The sequence below is a fragment of the Achroia grisella genome, unplaced genomic scaffold (assembly GCF_030625045.1).
Source record: "Achroia grisella isolate CSIRO2021 unplaced genomic scaffold, CSIRO_AGI_Agris_v1 utg241, whole genome shotgun sequence".
In the NCBI taxonomy this organism is placed as follows: domain Eukaryota; kingdom Metazoa; phylum Arthropoda; class Insecta; order Lepidoptera; family Pyralidae; genus Achroia; species Achroia grisella.
Genome location: NW_026712734.1, coordinates 4,422,326 through 4,436,212, shown reverse-complemented (window position 1 = coordinate 4,436,212; position 13,887 = coordinate 4,422,326). Strand labels below are relative to the sequence as shown.

Sequence of the window (13,887 nt, the reverse complement as noted above, 5' to 3'; positions counted from 1 at the left end):
GTTCTTTCACGCAAAAACTACTGAACGAATTTTGATGAAACTTGACAGTAACATAGCTTATGCATCAGAATAACGTATAGGCTATATTTTTGATTGAAATTTAACGCGGGTGAAACCGTGGCCATTGCTAGTATATAATAAATATTGAAAAAGATCTGAGTACATCTATATCAGCTATTTCAGCTGAAACAGCTTGCTTAGCTTACGTCGTTTGGCTAAAGTTAGTAATTCGTTTTATGGCAATTGCGTAAGGTTTTACAATAAAATACCAGAGTCTGTTATAAATCTGCCAGAAAAAAGATTTAAATGTCAAATAAAACACTTCCTTTGCAAAAATGCTTACTATAAAACTGAAGAATTCGTTAACGATAATAATGTTTTTGTAGAAAAATTTTAAATACATAGCACTGACAATATTATCTGACACTAATAATGAGTGCGTAGCGATTTCTATGTTGATTGTCGCATACCTCTTACTTGTTACACTGTAATTATTTATATAAAAAAAACATCTATTAAAAAGAGCAACACACAAGTTTCTTGCTCATTCTTCTTGTGATGAATCTGCATTCCGAATGAGCGGTAGAATCAAAATATGACTATTCAAAAGTGCTTGTAATGAGTTTATTTGAATAAAGATTATTTCTATTTCTATTTCTTAGCTAAAAACATGATAGGTGTTTATAAGCATACATAGCAACAGCGACTTTATTTTATACTATGTCATGATGATAATAAGAGTCACGGGATATTGGCTGTAGAAGAATTTGTTAATATTGTTACTTAAATATTAATTAATAGGAAGAACTACGAGAAGAGAACAGAAGACGCGGCGGTAGACTACAAAGGCAAGGTTTAGAATTGGTCACAAGCCGATGCAGCTCCATTTTCCGGCTGCACAATTCAGTTGAGAAGAACTGGCAAAAACTCAGTGTTTTTTTTTGTTACAATATGTACTGTTTGCGTATGTTTTGTATGTACTAACATATGTACACATATATAAAATTGGAGTGTCGGTTTGTAATATTGAAATAACCATATAATATTTTTAATACATTCATATGAATGTAAATACGGTACATACACCAAAATTGCATTTTTGTCTATCTGTCTGTTTGTTCCGGTTATTCTCTGAAATGGCTGAACCGATTTTGACGGGACTTTTATTGGCTTGAAGCTGATGTAATAAAGAGTAACTTAGGCTACTTTTATTTTAGAAAATGTCTTTAACTTTAGAAAAATAAAGTTCGCAGTTCGAGGACGAAGTTGCGGGTACAGATCGTCTGATATATAACTCATATCGTCGGTTAAATAGAAAAATGGCAGTATTCAAAGTGTATATTATTACAAGACAAGCTATTAAAGTTTTTAAATTATTATATTCTTTAATTTTCCTTTAAAGTTTTAACAAAAATTTACATAGAAGTAATATATATCATTTTAAAAGTATTTATATAATGATTAAGACGGCGTGGTTAATTTAATTGACTTATATAAAATAAGGCAATTCTAGCTTCTAATTTTGAAAAATGTCATTTTTTTATTTACTTCCACTAATGTTCTGCCAGCATGTAAGGTCAAAATTTTATTGTTGACGTCATAAATGTTGTTTTGAAAAATCTTAAGCAAACCCAAAGGTATTTTTTTATAAACATTTTTTATCATTATAATAATAGTATTACATACAAAGCAGATACAGACCGGTTTTTTCCAATATTACTTGTATAAAAATTAATTACATAAGGCTGCGTTCACACCGAACGTATAAACAGTACCCGACTATGGATCTCATGACTAGGACACTGACAAATATGAGCCTCAGAGTGACGGTTAAATCAGGTACTGGGACTTCAGAACGCACAGATCAATTATACAAAAAAAAAACCGCCGCGGGGTATAAAGGTGTAAAATTTAATAACTTAGCATATTGGAATGATATGGAAGTATCTCCTTGCAGTAGTATTTTCGATCTCAAATACGGTAGTCGGCGACTGACTGCGTTTGGTGTGAACACAGCCTAATACCGGCACTGATAAATGACCTATATAACAAATTTATTTTTAAATACCTACCAAATATTTTAATGGCCTTTACTAAACTAGTAAATTCTTTGTTTTCATAGTCAGCGCGTCAGTGCTAAAGAGGGTAATGTTATTCATAAGATACAAGCAGACTTATAATATTTTGCATTTATATTAGACTTTATAATGATTTTTTTTTTAATATTTTCATTGTTATTGATAATAAGTATTCAAAATCGATCCAGACATTATTCCTACAGGATTTAGATTTTATGTAAAACCAAAAATAACTATTGTGCATATATTTTTTCTTCAGACTTTTCTATTGATCTGTAATAATGCAATATACATATCTTATAGCTACTGAATACAAAAGAGAGGATAATAAAATGGAAACTGGTGACAAAAAGCCTTCTTTCTCCTTATTTTGAAATTAAAGTTACTCCTTTAAGATAATACTGCCACATTTGATTCAAATTAACGAAAATAAAAGATATAAATTTCAGATATGCTTGCAGAGAATATACAGTATTTGATCATCATCATCACCATAAGAACCAAATTTGGACTACATTAATGAGAATAGTAAAAGATTTTTCCAGATGTAGACTCAATATTATAAGCAAAGAATATTTGTCACCCAGCCACCAAGAAGTTTGCAGAATAAGCAGTAGATTAAAAAATATATGTAAGAACATTCAAAAGTTCTTATATTTAAGTTTATTTTTGCTTTTTAGTTTTATTTTGCAATTATTCTCTAAAATTACATGATAACACGCCTAATATCATTGTCGTCTGGATTGGCAATGCATGAGTGGTATTACGGGGGTCACATGGTAAAGTAACATCCATTGTATTTATGTATAGTCAACAGTTACCACTTAACATCAGTGCCGTTACCTAGCTTACCATTTCAAGTACATAATATACAATAAATACTATTAATTTACAATGGTAAATTATAATATTATATGAAAATGCAATGGCATTTTCATAAAATATTATTATTTAAGATATTTAATATAATATTTGCTGGTATTTTAATTTAATTCCTTCATTATTTAATAATGATGTATAATATTAATGAATTCAAAATATACTTTCTTATTGGAATAGGTAAGAAATTTTCAAAGAATATATGTATTTGGTTTCTTCTTAAAAAAATACCAATTCCAATAGGAACTTTCTGAATTTGCTAACAAAAATCTTGTATACTAATGTTAGTGATACATTTTATTATGTTATTCTTATTTATTTTTCTACAACCTCTGTTATGTTTGTGACTAGATGTCACTGTATGAATTGTTCTCAGTTATTGTTAATTACTAGTATCAGTTTTCTATTATTTTTTATAATCATAATATGTTTATTTTCAAATTAATTAGCATTAAATTGATTAATGAAACAAACAAATAACTGCTGAATTGGTGTGACTTAACAAACAAACAAAGTAATATCCTAATCTACAAGATTAGACAGATTACATGTCTTATAGAAGTCTGTATGTAATAAATAACAAATATAATGTAGGTAAGCATTACTACTTGCAACCAGCATTGTCATTTTAATTTATTTACACAATTATTAATATTATTACTATGTGAATTATAAATCTGTTACATAATTATAAATTGAATTATAAACTGATACTAAAAATATATGATAAATAAGTTTAGTTTTCTTTTATTTATCCCTATAAGAAAAGCAAAGAGTCTAAGCCCATCCAGCCAATTTTTTCTTGCACACAATTTTTTTTCAGGTATATGTCAAATTTTATTATTTTTATTAAATTATTATACAGGTATATAATAATTACTCTATTAGAGAAATATAATTGAATATCATTAGTATACTCTATGGCTACCCCATAAGGAATATGGTATATTCATACCATATTCCATATGGGTTCCTATACTTAGAATATTAAATAAGTTGACAAATTATTTACTTATTTGCATAGACAATTAATTTCATTAAATTAAATCACGTGCACAATCACTATACAAACAAATCGTTAGCACACAAGAGTTACATGACCGGGTAACGGAAAACAAGGAAACCGGTACCCTGTCTGCACCGTAGCGAAATTTTCTAGAAGAATGAAAGTGTGCGAAGAAATTGCAAACACTCACCAATGTATTCTGGTATCCCAAACCGGACTCATCGTCAGATGTTTCTTCTTTTCCCTGCACATCCTTCATCTTAGACGCAACAATTTCTCCGCGTCAACACAGAAAACAAAACAAAATTTAATCAAAACAATTCACAAAGATTGCGCGCGGGCCAACTTTTTTTAAAATAAAAGACAATGATCACTGTGTCCTGTCGTGGTCACACATATCCCCGTTGCTCATAAATGGACCCAACGACTGTAATAAAATAATATGCAATTGAATAAACGCGATTTCATGCAAATTGCTCGTATACCGCCGGATATATTTACACACGTTCAAATAGTCGTTCATGCAATGACCGACTGACTGACGTGACATTTCGAATTGGACTTCGGAACATATTGACAGAAGGTGACAGCTAGTACGGGACACTGAGTCGTTTACGTTCAAACTCGTTCTACGTCCATGAACTTGAATATAATCCTTTTTTTATTTCCATCAAACAACCTATAATTACTATTTAATTATCATTACAACAGCAATAAAACTTATTGATTTTTTGTTAGTTTATCTCTTATTTCTTATTTGTAGCGTTCACTTATATATATTTAAACGAATACGTGTGTAAGTAAAATGTTCTGAACGCAACTAAAACAGAAAGTTGGTTGTATTTTTTTATCATCGTTCCGTTGTGTACTGATAATTATGATTTATTTAAGTACAGGTAGGAAGAGATAAGGAATAGACTGACATAACTATTTGCAGTCTGGTAGTGTTCTGAATATTATTAGATACTTACTGGATATAAATGTTAGTCCATCCTACTGCATTTGATCTTCGGGGAGATTGTGGAAAGTTTGTTTGAAAGGTCACCCCCGTGACCTTATGTTATATTGCTATATTGTTCAAGTTTGAAAGGTTATATACGCAATTTTAACAAAACGTTTACACGAAACAAGGGTCCTAATGAGTGTCGGAAATTTTCGCGTATCATCCGACAGACCATATGCTTGGTAATAATCTAGTAACCTGATTTGGTACATCAGTTTCATGAGTGCTTTACCAGACTTTCAGATTGATATACCCTATTTTTTTATTGAGAGTTTTGAGCTACTGGCTGGTGTTAAGATCTGTAACTCTGTGATCTGCATAGATCTATTGTACTTGTAATATACCCTAATTTTGTATATATAACTAACAAACGTAATGTTATACTTACAACAATTCTGTTAAGAAGATAGTACCTTTATTTCAGTGACTAGTTCTTTACTTAGTCTACTGTTTTCTTTTTCGAGATAAAGGTAGTGATTCAATCCGACTTCGCCTAAAATGTTTCTTTAAGATCCATTTAGTCGTGAATATGTGATAAACATAAACAGACAGACTTTCGATTTTATAATAGTATGGATTGTATAGATATTATTGTAGATTTTTTTCATATGATTCGTTTCATCACAAAAAACATTTAGACAGCATACGTAGTCAAGTCAATAGGCAAGTAATTACGAAATCATAATTATAATAGCTACTAATTATACAGAATGCGCCTTGAAAAAAAATAATAGGCAACCATAGAAAAAATATTACACCTACGAGACTTACCATAGTCACGTTTTTATATTCTTTTCTATGATATGATAACAGTACTGTTACATACTAAAATCACGTTTCTTTTCTACACTTTGCATTTGGCAAATGCACTTTATGCCTAAGCCACCAAAAGAAAAAAAAGTATATCTCAAATATATTCGGCATTAAAAATACATACAACCCTACATTTTCATCCTTCTACTATCACCCCTATTTTTAATAGTTAGTTATGTATAAAAATGTGCATAGTGTTTGCAACAATTAATAGGGACCGATACTTAAATCGTAGGGATTTTTTTAAATAAAATACAATTAATATATTTTACTCCAATCCAATACAAATAAGAGGATTGTTAGTAATGTGGATTGATGACCCCATTACTAGGAAGGTACCATGTCACGTTGACCTCCACATGGTTCCTCCTGGAAAGCATCGCGATAAGTTCCTGGTGAATTTCTCACGGTGGGCAATTGACCTGATCTCATCCTCATCCTAACATCCTGCACTGGTGCCCCACCAGTGTAAGCCGTTACTACACAGTGCATGATGCCATTTTTATCCATTAAAAAAAATACAAATAAGAACCAAATCTGTACCCTTCATAAGAGGGGGGGAAGGGGATTGTTAGTAATGTGGATTGATAACCCCATTGCTAGCAATGTATCATGTCAGGTCGACCTCCACGCGGTTCCCCCTGGAAACCATCGTGTTAAATTCCTGGTGAATTTGCACGATGGGCTAACTGACCTGACCTCATGCTCATCCTATCATCCTCCACTGGTGCCCCGCCAGCGTAAACCGTTAGCGCAGGCGGGTGCACCATTCCATTATCAACCCTAAAAAAAAAAAAAAACCCTTCATAAGAGCGTTATTTTAAATATTAAAACAAGAGATATTCAATCCATTCATATGTAGATGCTGTTTGAATGTATTGTTCGGATTAGTCATGCAATTGTGGACAGTAATCACTGCTTTTGTTTAAATATATCCGCCATGAAATATCCAATAGAAATAGAAATAATCGTTATTCAAATAAACTTAATACAAGCACTTTTGAATGGTCATATAATGCAGAGGCTATAAATAGTCTAGTATCTAGATTTCTGATTGAGAATTCCGCAAGAAATAAAGATAGAAATAATCTTTACTCAAATAAAGCACTTTTAAATAGTTTTTTTTTTAACCTACCACTCATTTGGATCTATGCTCGCATCGAATAGGGCTATGCTCGGAGTTTCTCTGCGTGATCGAATCAGAAATGAGGAGATCCGCAGAAGAGTGACTGACATAGCCCGAAGAATTGCAAAACTGAAGTGGCAATGGGCAGGGCATAGTTCGTAGGACAGATGGCCGTTGAGGCAGTAAAGTCCTCGAGTAGCGACCGCGGACCGGAAGACGCAGCGTGGGAAGACCTCCAGCAAGGTGGACCGATGATCTGGTCAAGATCGCTGGAAGGCATTGGATGCGAGCAGCGCAGGGACCGGGGAGGCCTTTGTTCAGCAGTGGACGTCTTCCTGGCTGAGATAATGATGACTCATTCGCAACGCAGACTCATCACAAGAAGAACGAGCAAAAACTTGCGTGTTCCTTTTTTAAATAACTGCTGCTAGTGGCCTGTATCAAAGAAAAATTGATTGATTGATTTTTTTTTATAATTGCTAACGTCAAATAGCAACCGTAGTTTATAAACAGGACTACAGACATCTCGTTATCATGTGACGCTCGTGATACCACTCATGTGTTGCCATTTAATACTAAAATCAGGGCCTTCTTTCACCTAATAGAGGTCCTGGGCACATTAGGATAATGGGGCCCATATGACCATAAAGCACTATTTTGTTTGAATGGACAAAGCCATTTTTGAACATGACTCTTTATATATGGGGATAACCTACCTTCAAAACAAACAAACAAGGCAAAAATAATTTTCAAAACCATTATGTGATGATAGGTTCTAGTTGTTACTAGACAATTATAAAAAAAATAACAAAAAATAACAAATTGATCATAGTCGGTAAGCATTTGTTAAGCCTGAATTTCAGGCGAGAGCAGAGTAGCTGTCGGTTATCATTTGGCATTTGGCTTTACAGCTTCACCGCACTCCAAACCCGCGGAAGGACTTATGGAGCGGCTGAAGGCCAACTCCCGCCTGACGGATACGACTTTAGTCTAAGGGCAATCTGGTGGTGCCCTCAGACGTAACCCGATGTCGTAACCCGGTGTCGTAACATCGGTCCCCGTTTGGTCATCACCTGTATCAAAGATTGAAATAAACAATTTATTCATCTATCTACTGAGTTACATAATGCCCCTGCAGCCAGCGAGTGTTAACCTCCTGGTAGTATTCAAGGTCAGTTCTAAACGTACCTCACAAACATTTTCGTAACTATCTCCGCATCGTCTATTTTATAGAAAAAAGCCTTGAACTTGACCGCACCATTAAGGTACCATGCATACGCGCCACTTTTAGTCGCGGTTATAGGTAATTTAGTCGCTCAATGGTGCTGGCTGTGTATATCTAAACAATAGATCAAATATGTACATTTTTCATGATCTCAACGAGGTGCGTGGATGTGATCGTGATAACCAATTAGTAAAAGAAAACACCAAAATAAAATTATATATTTTTATAATAATTTCAAAAAATCTGTGATGTAACAGAAGTAGAGAATAGAAACAAAAGACGATCATAACCATGAGAACACAGTGTTCTGTTTAAAAATAATGAAATAAATTTTTTAACAATTATTTTTGTTGAAGTTCCCACACACGTGTTACCTTTTTACACGTCATTTCTAGCCTCACGCTCTAGTGATTGATTCTGTGATATTAGTGTCAATCACAATATACCTAATAATCAACATTAACTACCTATAAACAAGATGATTTATAGACAATTAGGCAACGATTAAGTAGGTATTTTTATGTGATTATATAGCGAAAGAAGTTTTTATGATGAATTGGAAAAGAAGTAGTATTCTCTAGAAATCATTATTTCTCTTTAACAAATTCTCACACAATAAGCAAAGCAATAAAGTAGTCTCAATCAACCACAGACTTTTCCATAAACAAGATATAGAGATCAGAGTATTAATGATGTGTTCTCATTGTGATGGTAAACCATAAGTCAATTTTATACTGCGACTTAATTATCAAAAGTTTTCAAAGTTTCGTTGACCGCAGTTACAAAGGCGACGATTACGGTTTACCATCAGGTAGGTCGTCAGCTTGTCTGACATTCAAATTGTTTCAAAGATTCCAATTCCAAAAGTGCACAAAAAAGGGTTTACTAAGTTAAAAATCAGTTAGAATACTCATAAAACAGTGGTAATTAAAAATAAATTTTGATCATTTGAATTGTTTATAGTACGGTAGTGTAGTTTGTATGAAGGTTTTTTTATCGTATATTCAGTTATTTAATTAGTGGTTCAGTTTTACAAATCCTACGGCTTTTACAATAGTCTAATTATTTCTTATATACAATAAACTCTTTTTTATATTATATCTATTTACCATCAACAGAAACAGTAATTTTTAGTTGCTCAATCGTTAGCAATTCCACGCACATACGAGTATGCACATGATACGGTTCCTAAATCACAAATCACCATGAATGCAATTACTGAATGTGGCAAAACAATCAATAAAATTCGATACAGTTGCGAAAACGTCGTTTCCCGGTAGATTAAAAGTCGCCAATCTGCATAGGGTTTAAGTACACGTTCATGCTTCGACGATTAGTTACTCTAACGAGAAAAAAGTAATTTCGCGTATAAAGGAGTTATTACATTGTCCAATATATATGATGAAAGGTACACGAATTTGTCAACTTATCTACTCTATGGATATTGTAAGTACATACAGAGAGTATATTTATAAAAAATGTAAATTATGGAAACACAGTACTGAATTGGGTAATTCCTTCACTGTTTGAAAGATACATTCAAGCTTCTCGGTGGTAGCGGTTTAGCATACCACCTTACTTCCGATGATACATTTGTATTCATGAGTATAATTGTTTGTGTCGGTCTGGGTGATGTCTATGTATAATTCTGTATGCATTTTACAATATATATTAGGGTACTGGCACCAGTAGTCAGCCTTTTAGTGGTAAGTCTGGGTTCAAACTTATATAAGAAAATATTAGAAAGAGTAAATTGAAAGTCTTTTGTATAATTTAACTTACTCATTTATTAAACTTTGTTACAAAATTAACAAAAATTACAAATTTATCCTTTAATAAAGTGAAAAATACTTTTTAACAAAATAAGGCACTTTTCACCAGTGCTCAGCCGCCAAAAACTAGTACTCAGCCATATTGCCACCAGTGGTCAGCCTCTCTTAAGATCAATAGTTTCAAGCTTAAAGATTAAGAACATTAATAAACAATTAGTCCGGTCATAGAACCTAAAAGGACTTAACTGTGCCCTAACAATCACAACAATCAAATACCTATCTAACTTATATTTAAATCAGTCGGAAACTTCTTTAGTAACATCAGTATTTAAAAAGATTTCAAGTTCTTCTTCTTCTTTCTAAAAGTCGCCGATTAACAATTTTTTTAGGAGCTTATCTTCCTTACAGGTTTCTGTGTCAGGAGTTTCAGGATATAGAAGTATATTACTGAGAATTTTAATTTTATTTTGTTTTGTTTTCCACTAAATCACAGCCTGTCTTTGTGCATTTTATGCTCAATTCCTTATCATAATCATAATTTTTCTTCTTTGTAGTCTCCTTCACTTTACTTTTGGTAGAATCTCGAGCTGCTTTTTTTCTTTTTTTGTATAAAAAACTATATAAAAAACAATTTAAATATGGACGGTTGAACACTGGATCTACTGTCACCAGTACTCAGCCATGTAACAAACTCTAACTATTTAAGTGGCCGACTATTGGGTTTTTGACAAACAGCGTTAAAACCAGTAGTCAGCCAGGGGTGGTTGAGTACTGGATAATGTATATAAAAATGGTACCCAGTAGTCGGCCACTTCATTATTTAATAATTCTTAAGAAAAACATGATACTTTTCATTGATTTCAATGCCAAAAGTCTTAATTAATGTAAATTTTAATACAAAGTGGCCTAAAATTAACAAAATAATGAAATAAATTACTATTTCTGTGAACGCTTCTCACTAATAAAAAAATGGCGCGCACGCCGCATGTCGCCTCGTCAGCCGATGACATCGAAATAGATTCATATTTAATGTACTTCGCAGCCACGTAGCTACTATGTTTGGATTTAATTCTAGCAATGAGAAGTCATAGAAGCTATTTAAAATAATTTGATTAGTTATTTTCTGTTATAGCGCTATTCCTATTGGTTTTAAACCGAAAAAGGCTGAGTACTGGTGCGGGGCCGACTACTAGTGCCAGTACCCTATCCATTAGTTGTCTAGTAGCCATAAATAGTTTTTGCATGGGGATTATTAGTAACGTTTTTGGTGAATTTACCATGTTGTAACTGACCTAACCGTACTCATCTTATCATCTCATATCCAACCACGATGGTTTCCAGAGGGAACCGCGTGGAGGTCAACCTAACATGGTACATTGCTAGCAATAAGATTATCAGTCTACATTACTACCAATTCCCGTTTCTCCCTTAAGAGAGATATTTACAATAGTATATTACTATTTTATTAAGTAAAGGATTCGGTCTCCAATGACTGTATAGTTATTTTACCTGTTTGTGTCATAACCAGGCAACGGTGTTGCCGCGTGATCAAGAGCGGATCCAGCTTTGGCACCAGGAAGGGGTCACATAATCGTAGTCAAGTCAAGAACTTATAATTTGATAACAATAGATACAATAAAAAGTAGGTATTTTAACGTACGTAAGTGCTGTACTTAAAAATTTATTCTTTATTGTACACTTGAAAAACATAACACATAATAACTTGTACATACTACCATCTTCTCTTGAAGACATCCAGAGAGGAATTATATAAATATAATTAATTAAATATTGAGGGTATGTAGTTACATAAAATCTGTACGGTGACAAAATGTATAAATAAAATCATTATGTTCAATTAGTGGTCCACCTGGGCTCAGGGGGGGGTCATGACCCCATGACCCCCCCCCTGGATCCGCTATTGCGCGTGATGTTAGTAAATACAGTGAGCTCGCTTTAGGTTTAGACTGAACGGCCCGTGCCGGCGCGGCGACCTCATTGCATTGGCGCTTTTCCAAAGCAATCAAAGAGAGTTATCAAAGCAAAGCAGAAATCTAATGGGGTCGCAAGTACAGTCCACTCTCATTATTATAATGCATTTATAAATGTGTTTAAATAATTAAGATAAAACACTATGATGATACATTTAATCGTAATTTATTCTTAAAATAATGAATATAGCATTCAAAATCTTCACATAGTATAAAATAAAGTAACAAACATCCATGTAATATTAATAAGATACCTATGTATGTGTCTGCAATATGGAGAAATAGGGCATTTTTGTTTTTATTATCAAATTTTTATTCTATTTTTGTAACTTCAATATGGAAAAATCATTATTTAAATTCAATAACAATAATCTAATATCCCTCTAAGACAAACTGCGTAGTTAACAGAATTATAGTGCTCTGATAATGTAATTCAATAGGTACTTTTTGCCTCTGCAGGTACCTCTAATAATACTCTAAGTTATAACTCTTGTAAACCGTCGCCGCGTCGTGGTTACTCCTGCTTTCTTTCGTTTCAATTTTGCAACGACTTTTGCGCATTCTGTCGCATTCTTAGATCGTGACATGGCCACATTTCAAATAGACCACCGTGTTGGGTAAAGCTCGCAACCAGCAGAGCAGATTGGCGCAATCGCGTAATGGAGCGTCGAAAGGTTTGCGATTATGCCTGGTTATAAAGACTTGCTGACAAGAGACGGAAGCGCCATCTAGGCGGCTCAGTACAGACTACTGTTACTGACAGTTAGCTGCTGCGGCATATGCTGAGTGTCAGCCATGTTGCCAACCATATATATAAATAATATGATTTTTTAGTAATTGTTCTAAGTGTGTATGTATGTATATACATATATATGTAAAATGTACCTTTGTCAAATGTGTAAATGTAATATTGGTAGTCAATAAATGTTTTTCTTTCTTTCTTTCTTTCTTTCTTTCTTTCTTTCTTTACTGCTAATAATTTCCCTTTTCTAGCCTGTGGTAGGCCATGCCGTTCTCGTATCGGTTTATACAGCTACAAAAACTGTTGTTGCTGACAAAACTATGGGTACTATATGTGGATGGAGTGTGCTTTCCATTTATTATTATTATAAAAAAAAATATATTAAACAAATGAACATTTTATTTCCGAAATATAAACATAGTTTCCTTATATATATATTTATCTAATATATAAATAATAATTAAACAGCAACCGACGATTTGCTTCAATTCATAAACAATACTAGCTGCACCCCCCACTTCGTCCGCGTAAAATAGTGACCTTAATCAACTATTTAGTAATCTAACCCAATAGTAAACTAAATAAAAAGTTTAATCATTCTAGCTTTAAAAATGATGAATTTACATAAAAGAATTCCATACAACTTAATCAACAGCCTGAAAATAAGTTTCAAGCTTCTGGCTTTAAAAATAACGTTACTTCCATACAACATTTCATCTCCTCTTTCAACCCCTTACAACCCTTTTTTCTTGGGGGGGATTGATAACCCCATAACTAGCAATGTACCATGTCAGGTCGACCTCCATGCGGTTCCCCCTGGAAACCATCGTGTTAAATTCTTGGTGAATTTGTCACGATGGGCTAACTGATCTGACCTCATGCTCATCTTATCATCCTCCACTGGTGCCCCGCCATCGTAAACCGTTAGCGCAGGCGGGTGCACCATTCCATTATCATCCACAAAAAAAACCCTTTTTTCTTTATTTATATTTAATCAACAGCCTACAAAATAAGTTTCAAACTTACAGCTTTAATATTGACGATACTTCCATATAACCATTTATCTTTCTTTTCAACCCCTTACAACCCTTTTTCTTTTTTTATATTTAATCAACAGCCTACAAAATAAGTTTCAAACTTACAGCTTTAATATTGACGATACTTCTATATAACCATTCATCTTTCTTATCAACCCCTTACAACCCTTTTTTCTTTTTTTATATTTAATCAACAGCCTACAAAATAAGTTTCA

General features: G+C 33.1%; 1 protein-coding gene across 1 annotated transcript in view; it reads right to left on the bottom strand.

Moving 5' to 3' along the window:
• Positions 1–4,473, bottom strand: part of LOC131842689 (chloride channel protein 2) — an 84,427-nt gene extending 79,954 nt beyond the window's left edge. Inside the window, exon 1 of the mRNA XM_059191266.1 lies at positions 4,154–4,473. Within this exon, the coding sequence (XP_059047249.1) occupies positions 4,154–4,222 (69 nt within the window). The 5' untranslated portion in view covers positions 4,223–4,473. The remainder of the gene's footprint in view (positions 1–4,153) is intronic.
• Between the last annotated feature and the right edge of the window lie 9,414 nt (positions 4,474–13,887).